Genomic DNA, 16,162 nt, shown 5'->3' with positions numbered 1-16,162 from the left:
GTTAATTTAAAGTACTTCTAACATTTACGTTCATCATTCAGATAGTTTTAAGTGTTCCTGTCATTTAACATATACTCATATGCAGGATGAGGACCTTTATTTTTAGTATTGCCCCAGTAATTTCAGAGTTAACCAAAGCTGGTTTCCTCCCCTTTCAGTGCAGACGTGCATACATCTGCATGCTTTCCTAAAGGGGTTTTCTTTTGATCCTCCCCCCATCCACATAAAATTTCCCTCTGAGCCATGACCCAAAATAACATTTTCCCCAAAGTTACTACATTTGCAAAACAAACAAACAAACAAAATCTCCATGGTCATAGTGGAAATGTGTAATCGTAACTATAGCAAACACTTGCAACTATAACTGCACGTACCTACATACTTTGCGTCATTATATGTGCACACTGTAGGGAGGTTTGTGTACTCCCTACATATAACTGTGGGAGTTTATAACTGTAGGGAGGATCATATTTTCATAAGCCACATTAATTTGCAAATTGTGAATAGGCAAGGTTCACTCATTTAAAGTAAATCCACCAAAACCACTACCTGTGAGAAAGCGTTCAGCTTTCACGGGTATTTTCTTTTAATTAGTCAGAAGAGGGATGTGTTGCAGTGCTGTTCCACAAATGCACTATTAGCAAGAAGAGTTGTTATGGTGCTTTAGAAGATCCTGCAAAGACAGCCGTTGCTAAAGGTAAATTAGATAGAAGGTTGGAGAACAAATATCTCTCCCTGAAATTTTCAGACCCTGGGAAACAGAATGACGTGGTTGTTCTGAGGATGTTGCCGTTGATCAGCTGCGTGGTTGGGTCCTGATTCTCAGGACAGCATACCCTGGTTTTTGGTCTGCAAATTGGATAGAATGGGCAGCCTAATCATCAGGGGAAAATGGAAACTAATCCAGTCCCAGTATGAGACACTTTGATCTCGGGCAACCTGCCAGGTCTGTTGTTGTCCATTAACTCATCTGCACGGCGAGGTAAATGCAGGCCCTGAAGTAGCAAATGCTCTTCTAAGAGGTTGCCGAGAAATCTCCTGTCCACATTTGTCTGCTTTCATCTTCCCTACTAATTTGCCGTAAAGGGAACGAGCAGAGCATGGGATGCTTCGTTGCCTCCCCACTCCGCTGTGCGCAGGACGTGGCGATTCTTGCTGTTCCTCCATAAGGAGCTTCGGATGTGACTAGTTTGGCGTAGACCTGAAGCCTGAGCTTTGGACATTACAAAGAGTGGTGCATCAAACCAAGCGCCAGTTAAATCATGTTTGGGTTCTTGTCGGAATGTCACAGAGTACCCTGTCATTTTGTTTTAGCAACTTGTCCTTCCAAATGCGCAGTTCGCCTTATGGCATGCCAGCAGTAAAAATGTCACTTACAATAATTACTTTTTGGTGAAAATGCTTGCTGACTTCCTACCTTCAAGCTGTTTTTTACACAGTGGGGAGATAATAAGAAATGACTTTATCCTGACTGCTCAAATGAACACTAAATGGAATTTAGGTTATTATTACTGCAGATAGAGGACTGTGTATTGAAATTTAAATAGTGGATCAGATAAACTACAGAGATTTGTCTCTGAAAATTATAGTGGATCTGCTTTTTCAATCCACTTTGCTCTGAAACTTGAGGCAGCTGTTGTCTGCCTGCTGTCTTTAGAATATAATATTTTTCATAATCCTTTTAGAGGCCCCTGAATACCTTCTGTGTTTTGTATGGTCTTCCCCATCTTCTCCATGTTCTGTACCTCCTTCCCCGTGAGTCCTTTTGCAGCTTATTAGCTAAGCTGGTGTTAGCAACAAAGGTTGGGCAGTTTATTTTCCCAGCGGTTCCCAAGCTGCAGAAGTACAGAGTGCTCTTTATAGGCAGGCGAGTATGCTGGGAGGAGAGGCTCGGTGCGCTGAGCTCGTGTTTTATGCTTGCAAATTCAGGTGCTTTTGTTCAAACCTTTGCTCTGAACTTTTGATTTACAAGTGGGCATAAAGTCAGTTTGCTGCTGTGGCGGTAGGAGTTGAGGCAGGGTCTGACCAAAAGTGGCAAACCTGCAGCTCTCAAAATGCGTGCAAGAAATTTCACTGGAGGAATCTGCCCGTGCTGGCAGACAGCAGCGTGGTGCCTCTGGGACTGGTGAAACCGTATCCATGTCTCAACACTGATCCGTCATCTAGATACCTCTGCTGAGGGGGATACACCCGGGACTGGTGTCAGGTCATGTAGACGTCTCTGGTTTTCTGGGGAGGTTGTAGCAGGCATCACCTGCAAGTCTTTGCATCTGAGGTGTCCTGAGCTTCAGAAGCAGCATCCGGCTGAAGTGTGCGGTGGATCTGAGCTCCGCCACTGCTTTTGTGTGGAGGGCCATGTTAGATTACTTCCTGTGGTCAGAAGAGTTCCTCTGCATCACAAAAATGGTCCTTCTTGACCAGTGCCCTGCAGTTTCGCAGAATATAATTAAATGTCTCTGAGTGCTGAGTTCATGCAGCTGAGCAGGTGATGCTCAGGAGTGCTGCAGGAGGGGAGCCCAGTGCCGCCTATGGTTCGTTACACCCTACAGGGATTTTGTCACGTTACGATGGCAGAACACGATCGGACCTTGTAGAGAAATGTGTCAGGCTGATACTGTGTTGGGGGAAGTGTTTTCAGGTAATTTGCAGGCCGCCAGTGGGATAATCATAGCCCAAAATGTTCTACAGCCAGCGTTCAAGCAATTCAGGACCCAGGGATCCAGTACTGGGGACCTGGCCCCAGCCTGGGGGTGGGAAATTTGTAGTTGGAGCAGAATAAGAAAATCTAATGTTAAGTTCAGGAAAACCACCATAACCAATGAACTGAGACTGGAACTCTGTTTTCAGACTTTCTCACATTTTTCAAAACACTGTCATGGTAGAAGCTATGGGGAAAGCGTAGAGGATGGCTGGGACCAAAGCATCATTTGGCTTCATCCATTGTACTAAGGAATGCAAGACCATGAAAGATTTTCTGTGTTCATATAATTAAGGCAACGTCAGTTTGTTATGGTTCTCAATGATCAGACAGACCCTAGTCCTATATGCTAAATTGTTTGCAAAGTTTGTTTAGTTTCTTAACTGATAACTACTAAGGGGTGGGAGGGGAATGGGCAATCTGTGATGACGGTTTGGGGTTTTGTTGCAGTAAGATGGTCATTCAAGCAGCAATTCTATATTGGGAAGATAGTATTTAAAAAGAAAACAGAAGGTATTTGTTGACTTTGTTTCCATTCATTTATATATCTTCATTTTAGATTATGCATCCCTCTCTAGTGTTGTAGTAGGAAAAAACAAAACTGAAGAATTTCCTGACTTAAGAATAAGGACCATGTGTTCTGCCAGGAGTGATGTGTGAGCCCAAGTATGGCTCCCTGGTGTTCACAAACTGCATCAGATGTGTTTGTCTTTATGAAGACATATTTGCCTTCAAAGACTTGAATGCTCACCTTCACTGTATGGACGTCGCTTTCTCTTAGCTCTTTTCATCAACTGTGAAATAGCCAGTGTTGGTGTTTCAGTTACCGTCATGTTTTAGCTATGAATGGAGGCCCAAACATTTCAGATTGCTGGACCATTTATGTAGACATCACTTCCTAGTACTTGGTTTGCATTTGATGATTATTTTCTGTGCTGCATATTTGAATGTGCTTTTAAAAATTGGTTGGAAGTGCCTAACTTCCCTATACTCCAAACGTATATTTTTAATTAATATTGTAAAAAGTGTATGGTAGAGCCTTTGCCCTTTCATGACTCAGTTATACTTGCAGCTTTCGAAGATGTGGATCACTTACATGCATTTGTGGTGTATTTGAATCTTTAATGACATTTGTCAACATCAACCTGTAATTGTGCAAAAGTTACACCAGTTTCCCGATCATTTAAAATTGTCATGTTGAACTGTGTCTTCATCATATGCTTGGGACGTAACAGCCACCATCTTTCCACCAAGTTAGTTTGGGGAGACCCTGTTTCTTCCATCCTCTATAAAGCGCAGGGCATGGCTGATGTCTTTGGCTAATTTAGGATTAAAAAACTCCCAGGTTCTGCAATGACCTCGTCACTGGTGATGCTCTTGATCTCTCCAGGTCTTGACTTCTAGCACCTTATTTTTGAAGCTTTTGGGCTTTTGCTTCAGGTTTTAAACTGGATACAGACTGTTGGAAAGCAAAATGCAACACCCCTTTGGTATGGCAAAGTTTATCTGGAATGTATTAAAGTAACTTCATCAATAAATGGTGGCCATGGGGTCTGCAGGTTGTACAGCCTACCGTAATGCAGTTTTACACGCATAGTGACAACATGATCTCTTCCTCACTGAATACAAATGTATAAACATTCAGTGAACATCACTTATTCACTCGTAAGAAACTGGCTCGCTCTTAAGTTAGTGCTATTCTTCAGTGCAGGCTGGGGTTAAAAAAGCAGAACACATTATAAAGAGAGAAGCTTTCAATGTATTATTTTCATTGGGAATGTTCAAATGCTACTTTTGAAATCTTAATATGTATTTTTCAGATGTCCTGAATTTGTTTCTTTGTCCTGTGAGGAACTTGAGAGAAATGAATACAGACAAATTATTTCATAAAACATGCGAAATGGCTGTGGATTGACAGTTAAATCTGTAATAGTGAATACATTCAATTTTCCCCTTTGTTCTGTCAGCAGTCACTTGTACTCTAAATGTCTGTTTAATTTTTTAAGTAGATTAACGGGAAATGTTTGCATTATTTGATTATTGAATTGACGTTTCCAAATAATGGATCTTTTCCTCAAATGTTTATGTGGTCTTGAAAATGTTTTTCCATAAGGGAAAAATGCTAAAAATGAACGGGGAACATATTTTGAGTTATTTGTAGTATATGCGCATAATGCCTCATCTGAAATCACTACACACTTGCCTTTCGTTGGGGGGAAAAAAAGCAGTTTGTCATCTGTACTGCCTGCCAAAATTAGATTCGGATAATCCTACCTTTTTGAGTAAATAAGCAGCAGATTGGTCTTAAAAATGAAATTCAAGTAAGCTCTTGATATGTGATATAAAAAATAAATAAGCTAATATGTGAGCAACATAGAGCATTTCAGTGATAGATGATAATATAGATTACCTTTGTTGTTTACATAATTAGGCTGGGCAGGGAAAGGAGAGGGAGAAAGAAGCATTAGTAAATGCTTTTGTTTAGTCCTGTGTGGTTGGGGTTTTTTTATTTTGGATTTTTTCTGCACTCCATGTGCACATGTGGTTTGCAGCGTACGGATGAGGAATTGTATAGGAAATTTGCAGCTGCTCTAGTTATTCAGTAAGATTTGTATAAGCTGGCACAAGGGACAAAATTAGAGGGAACTTGGAACGAGTGCCGTGCAGTTTATTAGCTAGGCAGCCATAATTTTGACCTTGCTGTGGGTTAAAGGACACAGACCTGAGAAGAAATCTGTTTATCATGTAGGGAATTCATGCCATCCCTGACAGTGTACAGTGAGCAAGATGGATGATCTGCCAAATTGGTCCCTCGCATGGGTGAATCAGGGCAAATTTACAGTACAATTCCTTTGCTGCTCCTGATACAAAAATAACATTTGCTGGGTTTTATATTCAGTTGTATGATGACCTAGGGTGAACAGAGAAAAGAAATAAGATTTGTAGGATCCCTATTGCCTTAAAGATTTATATGCACCTTGCTTTCCTTTTATGTCTGCCTCTTTTGCATCTTTCACAAAACACTAAGGAAAAAGTCCAGTTGCTTGGTTGGAGAGAGCAACTTTATGTAGGTGTGTCAGGGAACCTCCCTTTAATGCAGCGTTGTGAAAGCTTCTATTACCTTGAACAACACAATTATACTGTGCACCCTGCTACATTTAAACCCTACTTTTATTTATGTAGTATTTTCCTTTAGTATTTGGGGTGAGTTTCCATGCTACATGGGCTGCATGTTTTGTAATGATCTGACAGTGTTCCGGATAATGAACAAACAAACTGGAAAAACAGTGAAATTTGCTGTTAGCCATCGTCGTGGTAGTGATGGGACCTGATGCTGCAGAGTGAACCGCTCTCATGGTTGCAGTGCTCAGGAAAACACAGTTCTGTTAGAGGGACTAAGTTTTTGATGGAGACTGGCCTCATCCTTGTACGATTGAGAGCATTGTAAGCTTCCTCCAGAGATGTTGAGATGAATCCACTGATGTATGAATTTGAGATACATACGATTAACCGTGTCAAGTAATGAGATGTGAGACAGCAAGGAGGAGGAAGCAGTCCCACAAAAATGGGAAAAAACTGTGAATGGAGAAATCAAATGTGCTCTTTATCTTTTGAAGGGAATTGTTCTTCTAAACCACATTGTCTACATGTTGTTGCTTTAAAAAATGTTTAGACTGTACCCTTAGATGTCTGGATTTTCTGCATAAGCTCAGTTGATACATTCCATTAGAGATAAATGTGAATTTATTAGGGGAAAACAGTGTTTTGTACAGAACCTATTGTTGTTGGCAAATTAACAGATTCAGAAAGCTTTCTTTTAAACAAAGTGTCTCAGTAACAGATTTGGGTGTCTCCTGATCCACTAGCTATCTTTACGTTGGATTCTCAAACACGTTAATTAATACAACATAATTACAAACTGTATTTTAATCTTGTTAAGCTATTTCCCGGCAAAGAGAAGTGCAAAACTGTGATGCAAGTGATAAGAAACAATATGAAATCAGTAACACTCTCAAGATAAAAAGTTGTATCAGCTGTAGAAAATCCCTCATTGACGCTACAGAATAGCGGCTAAGTGAGTTTTTTACAAGTCAGGAGGAGGCTTAAACCAGTCCCTAATGGTAGATTTAAGAGCATCCTTATATAAAAATGTTGTGGAAAGCAAAACTCTGAGATTTCCTGAGCAAGGACATTTCTTGCAACCTTACAGACTATTGCACTTCATTTTTTCCTGATTTTTATTTGTATTTGTACATCTTTTTATATAAGAAAGCAGAGGTGACTCAAGATAAAATTAGAAAATAATTCTGTTTTTAAAAAGAGGCTTTTTAGTAACCAAGCCATAACAAGTAGCATTTTGCATACTTGGGCATTTCTTTAAGTAGGTATAATATAAATGAGAAGGAAAGTTAAATATCCTGCGATCAAAACATTACGATTATGCTAAAGTGGGGACTTTCTTCTTTTTTTTTTTTTAAATTACAGAGAGCACTCCAAAGACTTCTGCCAGTTGCAGTCCTGCTCCTGAATCTCCTATGAGTTCAAGTGAATCAGTGAAAAGCCTGACTGAACTGGTACAGCAACCCTGTCCCGCTATAGAGACAAGTAAGGATGGCAAATCCCAAGAATCTAGTGAGCCGCCTGCTTCTGAATCCCAATCTACAACACCTTTGCCACTGTCGGGCCACTCGGCACTCAGCATTCAAGAACTGGTTGCTATGTCCCCTGAGCTGGATACGTATGGCATTACGAAAAGGGTCAAAGAAGTGCTAACGGACAACAATCTTGGTAAATCGCTTTATTCTCATTCTTGAGTGAAATAAAAGTCTTCATACTTCTATTTTTAAGCTATATTCCAGTTGACGTTTACAAGAATACATGGTTTTGATTCTGGCCTAAGCTTTAATCTGTTAAAAAAGATTTTTATTTTTTTTCAAACCAGTAGAAAAATCCTTTCAGATTGTCACATTCTACTTAAAATGTCATCATACCCTTGCTCTTCTTAAGCTCTGCTCCTGGCTCACCAGCCAGATACTGCTCCCACCTCCCTAAATACAGTCCAGCAGGCTGTCAAGAAGACCAAAACCCCAAAGCCAGTGAGATCTCCCCTTGAGAAATGCTGTTTTTCCCATGCTTATAGATTCAAGGCCCCAGCATCTTAGGCATAGGTGAAGTAGAGAAGTCCGGCATGATTGGAGCAGGAGGTGCATCGCAAGCAAAAGCATAGCGTACCTCTAGGGCGAGGAGGGTAAATTCAGACTCAGTTGAGGTTTTAGATAAGTGTAGGGGGCCATTTGGTTATTTTGCTTAGAGATGTGCGAAGCTAAGGCTGCTTTTGCTTACAGATGAGTTTTTGGGTGTCGAATTAAGTGTAATGTTGACGTAGCTATATATTTGGAATAGTCAAAGGGAATAATCTGATCTGACTATGGGAAGTCCACCCTTAGTACTGCCACTGTGCCTCTAAATCACTAGTTCTTCATAGGTGTTTAACACTTGCTTCCCTCACACGGCATTGGGAAACCTTTAGGAGTCCTTTGAAGTCTCTAGCGCGAAGGCAGTAAGGCTGCCCAGTGTTACCTGCACGTGCTTCTGCGGCTTAGCATGGGATTCATCTCACCTGCATTTAGATGTTCAAAATAGATCTCTGAGATGGTTGGGATGAATCACCCTCCAGAAGTACCAGTTTCTCTCCATTCACTACAGGTGGGGCCAAAAAGATAAGTTTAGATTTAGATCGATGATGATACTTAAGTGAGAAGAATTCCATCCATATCATCTGAACATTGTGACTGTATAAGTAAAATCTCCTTTATTTTAGTACATAAGGAAGCCTTTTTTGGCTAGACACAAAATAACGTGTTATTATCTTAGATTATTTTTTTTTTAAAGGGGAAAAATACTGGGATGGGGGAGGTTGCAGGTTCTCATTTAACATAATTTGGGAAAAACAGAAAATGGCCCTGATCGTGGACATACCCTGCATGAGATTGTGTTCCGCTGAACCCAGCAGAATTACTTGCTCGTGCACATTGGCATGGGCAGATTGTGGTTGCTTGTTCAGTGGAGATAATGTAGAGATAAAGCCGCAAGTCACGGTAAGGGTTTGCAGGTTCAAGCCCCTAGTTTTTGGGCAAAATACTGTTGAGTGCTGTACCTGCTCTGGTATTCCAGAGAGGTTTGAAAAAGTATTTTTGTTTACATTTGCTTTGATGCCATTTTTACTTAGTCTTTTTTATTTCCCATGATTTTTGTTTTCCTACAGTGTGGCTGACAAGCCTAAAAAGCAGCAGAAGAGCCAGGAAATGTGCCCCAAACTCTGCATTAGGTGTGGAACCAGTTTCAATGTCTCCTTTTGCGCCCTCAGTGTGCTAGTGCACCAGATTGACTCGGTGCACAGGTTTCTCTGTCTTAGGCCACCGGGCCTTGTGAACCTGTCTTAGGCAACTGGTGGTGGCTCAGTTGTTCCAATATCATCAGCCAGTAAAGACCACGGTTGTGCAAAACCACTCAAAGATGTGTTTGGCGGGTCTCTCCTCCCATGCCTTTTAGCATTCGTTTAGCAGTCGCCATTTTAGCAAACGATGCTGGCAGTGTTAACACTGAGGTGTTGCTAGTATTCCTAGTCCCAAATGTCATAGTATTATCAGTGATTCCCTGTTGGGCAACATATAACTTAGGTACAGAGGGAAGCAAATGTAGTGAGCTATTGAAAGATTGCAGTGGTGGGGATTTTGCAGAAAGAGACAGGACTAACCATGAAAGCAGCATAATTTACAGAAAGTTTTGTTCATGAGGAGTTACATCAGTGGGAACAGGCATCAAGGATATTAGGGAAAAAGATGGGGAGAAATAGCAGGAGTTTTAGGAAACGTGTGCTTAAAAATATTCCAGTTATTAATAGCGCTGTGATGAAGATGGAGTGTGATATACCTGCTACCTCCTGAGAATGATTTCTAACACATTCTCCATTAGCTCGGGAGTCTTTCAGGTGTTTTATCCTGTCCTGCCATATCCTGGGATAAAATAAATGACACAAACATCTTTAGCTTTGTCCTTAACACCTAGAGAACATGATGTTACCTCCTTCCACATTTGCATTTTTAATTTTTAGGCTGTTCTTTGAAGTTCATTTCCTTCGGCAGTGTTGGTAGTACCTGCTCTGGGCTACTTGCTTCTGACCTTTTTGCGGATTTGTGCCAGTATTCCTGTTCCTGTGGCCACACAATAAACCCGACCAGTTGATCTGAGTCAAAAGTGGCCTTTTTATTCTTGGTAGGTTGGTTTGACTCGGCTCAGTTCGCTGCTCCGATTTACGGTGCAGCCACACAGGCAGTTGCAGTGGCCGCGCTGGCTTTGCACAGGGGCTGCCAGAGCTCTCAAGGCCACTGGAAGAAATGCTGCTCACACCGCAGCCTGAGCACAGCCTGGGATTAGAAACTGCAGGGAACATTAAAGGAAAGTTATTTACAAAGGTAAATTAAAAGATCTTTAAAGTGTCTGTCTTATCTTGCAGGTAGCTGGCAGGTTTAAAGGTAAATGGATGAGGCCTTGCTCATGTTTTTAAATAGGAAGACAAGCAGGGAGTAGGTTAACTCTGCAATACGCATCATCTAAAATTGGCCTTGAATTACTTCTTTTGTCTGATTTTCCTGGTATTGAGGGTAGCTGAAAATCGCTTATTAGGAACTTAAGTGAATTCTGAATTTAGGCTGAACGCCTGTAAGAACCATTTTCAGGGTTAGTTTTAGAGCTTATTAGCAGACTCTGTCGTACTAGCCCTGTCCTCGTGTCCCCTTTCCACCTTTCATATCTCAGCTGCTTCCTCCAGCAGCTTTGCAGACCCACCTTCCCCATGCATCTGAATGGGATGTTCTGCAGCTTCTGACTGGTCCGATATTCCCTCCTCTCCCCATACAGGCGAAAAAAATGGCCAGGCCAAAGGTTTTGGAGTGTTTTTAAAGAGGAGGAGGAGATTCATGGAATTAAGCACACAGGAGGGGTTTATGGAGTAGGTATTTTCCACCACCTGTTTGTGACAGGATCAGACGAGGCTGTGAAGGCAATAGCCGATGGTGCTTTTGCAAGTGCGGGCCTGTCCTGCAGAGCTGTAGGAGCACGAGCCCCCACGCATCTGCATTGTCCCCTAGCCATCTGTTTGTGGCCACTGGCTAAGACTGGTGGCATTGCCAGGAAGTAAAGGAAAAGCGTTCTGCTTTGTCTGAGCGAGGGCATTGAAAAGCTACGGATCAGACACGAGACCCCGAGGCCTAAACTTGAGCAGTACGGAAAGGTCTTTGGGTTACCTTGAAAATACATGATAGCTGCACTTCTATCAGAAATCACCAGCGATGACTCAGATGACTTCAGGCTCTGTCTTGTAACAAAAGCTGTTGCATATCAAGGCAGTTTAGCTTAGGAAGAACACTGAAATGAAGGGGTTTAGAAAACCAGCTGTATGGTTGGGTTTGAGCTGCACAGGCATTTTCCACAGTCCTTGCTAAGTTAGATCTTAACCATGTAAAACTAGCATTACTCAAGCACGTACAAATGCTGCACATTGGAAAACATACGCTGTTTTTACCTTGTTAGACAATAGCATTTCAGAAGAGAACTAGAATTAAGTATTCTTAACTACAAGTACTGTAGAGGCTGTAAAAAAAGCTGTTACATTGTAAAATGTGAATATTTCTAGTTGGTAAGATGCAGTTAGAACACCACAGATAGTACAGTACAGAAAGTATGTACATGACCATTGCCGATTGGGGGGGTTGCGTTGGTCTTGGTCATTGATCGCTTGAAATGTTTGGATTGCCCTGTTGGAACGAAGCTGTTGCACTACCCTCCTGCGTAAGAGCTAAGTAGTCTCACTGCTCTCACTAGTTGCCTGCTTAGCTAAAAGTTCGGTTTATTTTTAGTCTCGTTAATTTTATTTTTTGCACACTGTTTCACTGTAAGATCCCGGTCCCCAAAGGTCTTGAGCTCCCCGCTTTGCCACAGCCAGATCCTAGGGATTAAACTAAAGCTCAATATTTAAACTTTGGGGTGGGGGGAGAGCTTTTATTCTTCTAAATGTTTCTTTTGGGTTTTCAAGCAATTCTAAAGTAAGAATAATTGACGAATGATCTCGTTGATGTGTTCTGTCTTTTTAGTTAGCCTCGTCTCTTAGCTGAATGAATTCACGTGATTTTCAATTTCATATTAGGTCAGCGTTTGTTTGGGGAGACAATCCTAGGCCTAACACAAGGCTCGGTCTCAGACCTTCTGGCTCGCCCAAAGCCCTGGCACAAGCTGAGTTTGAAGGGACGGGAACCCTTTGTCCGCATGCAGCTGTGGCTGAACGATCCCAACAACGTGGAGAAGCTGATGGATATGAAACGAATGGAGAAAAAAGGTAACTTGGAGCAGATTGCTGACTCATGTTTTCCATTGTTTCAAAGATGACCGTGTCTTTTATAATTCTCCATAAATAGTATAGAAGCAGCATTGATCCAGTATTATGAAGGTTATGCAAAAGGACTTCATGACAGCTTTTTCATAGCTTTATTTGATGCTGGCTCAAACAGATACATCTCAAAAAAAAAACCCAAAGAAGAAAACCAATCCCAAACCCTGAATATTCACCAGCTGTTGTGAAATCATTGCTATATTCTCCTATAGATTAATTACTGAGGCCCTGGTGTATCACTGATAACTTGCCTTACCAAATGAGAAATGTGAGTTTGGGAGCTGGCTTTGGGTTATTAGTTAATAGTGCTGCAGCTGGTCACAGATGTTGGGCTGGAAGAACTGTGCATTGATTCCTAAGCGAGCTTCTTGCCAGTCCTGCACTGATGGTCGCTAGGAGGAAAGAAAAATGCAGTCTTTATAAAAGGGTATTTGAGAGTAATTAAATTTGTGGCCTTTACAGGGGTGGGCAAAGGTGATTGTGTTAATACACGCTCACATAAAACAGCTAGGTCATGAGTACGTACCTGTGAGAGATCTAAGTTGTTATTGGGTATGTCAGTAGGGAGTATATCCTGAAAATTTATCCTGCTCTTAGTATTTTAAATTCATTACTAAAAAACAGTGGTTATACAGAGCCCTGTTTTTAGTATGTTCATGTGATTTTTACAAGAGAGACTCTTAGGCTGCCATTATCAGCAGTTAACTAATTAATGATATATACATCTCTCGAGCTATCCCTTAATGATATTAGTACAGACAGCATTAATCGTGTGCACTGAAAGCGTTGCTGTTGACTGATGTCCTGAAAGCATTAACACATTTGATCAAGAACTTTGTGATTATATTAAAAATTGCAGTGAGGGAGCTTCTGGGAAAATTCTAGTCTTGCATGCTTTTAAGAAGAAATTCAAATCCTTGTCATAGTAACCAGTATAATATAATGCAGTGCAGTATCTTATCACAAATTGTGTATGATCTTCCACGGGGAGTAAAATCCACTTGGGTTTCCCACTTACAACTGTAAACCAAAGGGAGCCATGATGGTTTTTGCTGTATTAGAAATATGGCAGAAATAAAATTGTCAACTAGCTGGATTTTTATAGCCTCAAAGAGAATATCACCCATAATGCAGGAAAATAAAATAAAAATAATTTAAAAGTAGTACTGACAATATCCTCTCAAAACTATTTTCTAAACTGGATTCTTATCAAATACTGTGCAATACATATGCTCTATAGATGGCACCTGAATGGAGATAAGGCTATAAATCATTTGAGACTCTGTACTGAGCTCCTGAACTGTGTAAGTGCTGTCCTCATAGCAGAGCACTCTAAAGTGAATTCAACCCTGTATTTTCTGCAAAATCCTTTCATGCAGGTAAGGATCCTGTGATTTAACCTTTTAGATTGCTCTAGAGCCACATTAAGAATTTAACTTTCCCTTCAGCTAATGTCAGTTAAAGAACAATGCAAGTGAATGTGCTACCGGTGAAACATTATTATCAATTATTTCTCTGCCACATTTTATTAAGGGAGTAAATTAATAATTATGATAAAGGTGAGCTGCATATATCTTTTTTTCTGTTCTGCCAGTCTGAAGTTTGTGCTATAAATGTCCATTTCAAGACGTTGTGACAATTTGCAATGTACATTACCTAACCTCTTTGGAGAGGGCCGGGGGTTCATGCTCACTAGGCTGAGACGCTCTGCACCACCTTTCCTGCCTTGGAAGAGTTCATTCCTCTTTCTTATAACCTCCCGGTGTGTGTGCTGCTGGTAACGTCACACTTGTCACTGAGCAGTACTGCAGCCTGCTGTCAGGAGAAAATTTAATTCCCTTTATTTCCCCATTATTTCGCTTTTTAATAATCTTGTTCAATACCGCATAAGATAAAAATTATATTAAAAGGGGCTCTGTTTTACCTCAGTGGGCAGCCGCTAGTTCTGCCGTAGTGTCTGCTGCATCTATAGCTGAGCACACGCTGGGGAGTCTTCCCAGAGGGACACGGTGATGCTGGGTTGGCAACAGCAGGGGGAAAAAAAGGTGGTAAAACTCAGGGGATGGAGCTGGCCTCGACAAGTTGGTCTCAGACCCAGATGCAGACCTTTGCCCAAATTACATTTGGGTTTTCTTTTTCATAGGTCTCCTGAGAAGTGGAGACCACTCACAGACAGAAACCAAACTTCTCTGGAAATCAAGTGTGTTTGTGACTTGGATTCCAGTTTGAGCCTTGCTGTTGCTGCAAATGTGCTGAATGATCTCCTTATGTTGCCGACACGCAGCACATATGTTTAAAATAAGGATTAAAAAGGAAAAGCTTTTATAAACGTCATGTAAAGTTTCCAGAGAGCACCATTAAAGCCTAAAGCTTAGGTGCTAGTTCGGCACATGGCAAGGTGGCAGGATTGTGCCTTTGACCCAATGGAAAATTTTTCTGATGTTATCCTCCAGAAGAACAATTGGTTATGACAGAACAGTGGGACATCCTCTTTATGTTAAGGAAATATGTGCATTTATCTCATTTGTTCCATTCATGTGAGAAAGACCCAAATAAGCTATTGCAACTTTTGTGGTCCCGGTGTGAGGTTACAAAAGTAGAGGTAGGCATAGGGCATGAAATTTTTCCCAAGGTATAGCAGCCTTAGGACTCTAAAGATGGGAGCTCTGACCTGGCAGAAATGCCATCCTTTGGAGAGCAGAGAAAGCAGAGATTAAGAGCATCCTGATGCATGGGTGTCTCATGCTCACTCAGTCACCTGACCAAATTCCAGAAACTCCAGTCAGAGATAGCCTAAACACCTTTTACGTCTTCCATGTGAGATTCTGTTTTGTCTCATGGCCTCCTTTAAGCTGCTGCACGTTGCTGAAGTGATAGATGCTGTCCTTCAGCCCTCTTGGTTGTGCTATCAAAAGGAGACAAGGGAACCTTGTGTATAGTTTGCATGTCAATGCAAGTTTGAAATAACACCTAGGGGTCTTTGAGATTAAAGACCTTATATAAATGTGAGATTATGTTGCTGGAATGATTAATTCCATGGTTGAAGATTGTAACAGTTCCTTGAAGGCTGCAAAAATAAGGCCAATAGGTCACCTTGAAATAACGCATTTACCTGTGGTCACTTCGCAGTTCTACATCCAGTTGGAACAACTTAAATAGGCAATTTTTTAAGTAAGTTTAATTTAAAAAAAAAAAAAACTGCTTTGCTTTTTATAGTTATTTCAAAAGCATGCAGGACTGTATCATGGCAGAGTGATGGATCAGGAGCAACTTCTGTTCTGTTCCATATCAGTGATCTTACACCGTAGGCAATCCACAGGTAATCTGTCATATTCAGGAAAAACAAAATGAGGGCTATGCAGATACCCCCAAAGGTTACAGAGTGTGTTCAAAATTCACTTTGACGATAGTAACACAGTGTAAAAAGGTCCCACTGGACATACCACCGTGTAGAGGACAGGATGCTGAAACCTGCTGAAGACAGAAAACCTAGCCAGTCCTGTAGGAAGCCTTGCCAGAAGAAGTTGGCTTGTGTGAGAAGGGCTTTCAACGTTTCCATTTATTTGATTGCACTGAATTTTTATTCTTTGTGCACCCTCAGCCTAAAGGCAGAGCTGTGGGGAGAGAGAAATTTATTTTTTGAAGAATTTGGTTGCTGACCAGTGTGACGTGCCCCGCATTGGTCCCTGGCTCTGATCGGAGCTCCTGGCGGCTGGAGATTTAGTGCCTGCTGGATTGTAGTCAGACTGGTGTAATCTGGAACTTAATAGCCAAGGTTATCAAATTGCAGCTCTTGAATCCCTAAACTCTTAAATATCTAGACGGTATTTAACAGGCCGTTAAATATTTTATTGACAAGATTCATCTACATTTGCCATTTTCGGCCCCCTCATTAGCAGTGCTTGCGCATGATACTGCCAGGTGCAGTAAATCCCACCTCTCTTTGCCTGGTGTAAATCAATCAAGTCAATGACAGCGTTTGCTGGGACTCTTTCCTTGCAGAATTTGCCAGGATC

The 16,162-nt window shown here is 41.3% G+C and overlaps 1 protein-coding gene across 6 annotated transcripts in view; it reads left to right on the top strand.

Annotated features, from left to right (window-relative positions):
* Positions 1-16,162, top strand: part of CUX1 (cut like homeobox 1) — a 286,475-nt gene that overhangs the window by 228,573 nt on the left and 41,740 nt on the right. Inside the window, exons 21-22 of one of the 6 annotated variants that reach the window (XM_075720278.1) lie at positions 7,184-7,486; positions 11,904-12,092. The exons of the other annotated variants lie outside the window; for them this stretch is intronic. Of the exons in view, the coding sequence (XP_075576393.1) occupies positions 7,184-7,486; positions 11,904-12,092 (492 nt within the window). The remainder of the gene's footprint in view (positions 1-7,183; positions 7,487-11,903; positions 12,093-16,162) is intronic. 6 annotated transcript variants of the gene reach the window in all.

This window comes from Pelecanus crispus, chromosome 12 (genome assembly GCF_030463565.1).
Source record: "Pelecanus crispus isolate bPelCri1 chromosome 12, bPelCri1.pri, whole genome shotgun sequence".
Taxonomy (NCBI): domain Eukaryota; kingdom Metazoa; phylum Chordata; class Aves; order Pelecaniformes; family Pelecanidae; genus Pelecanus; species Pelecanus crispus.
This window is presented reverse-complemented; position numbering and strand designations above follow the sequence as displayed.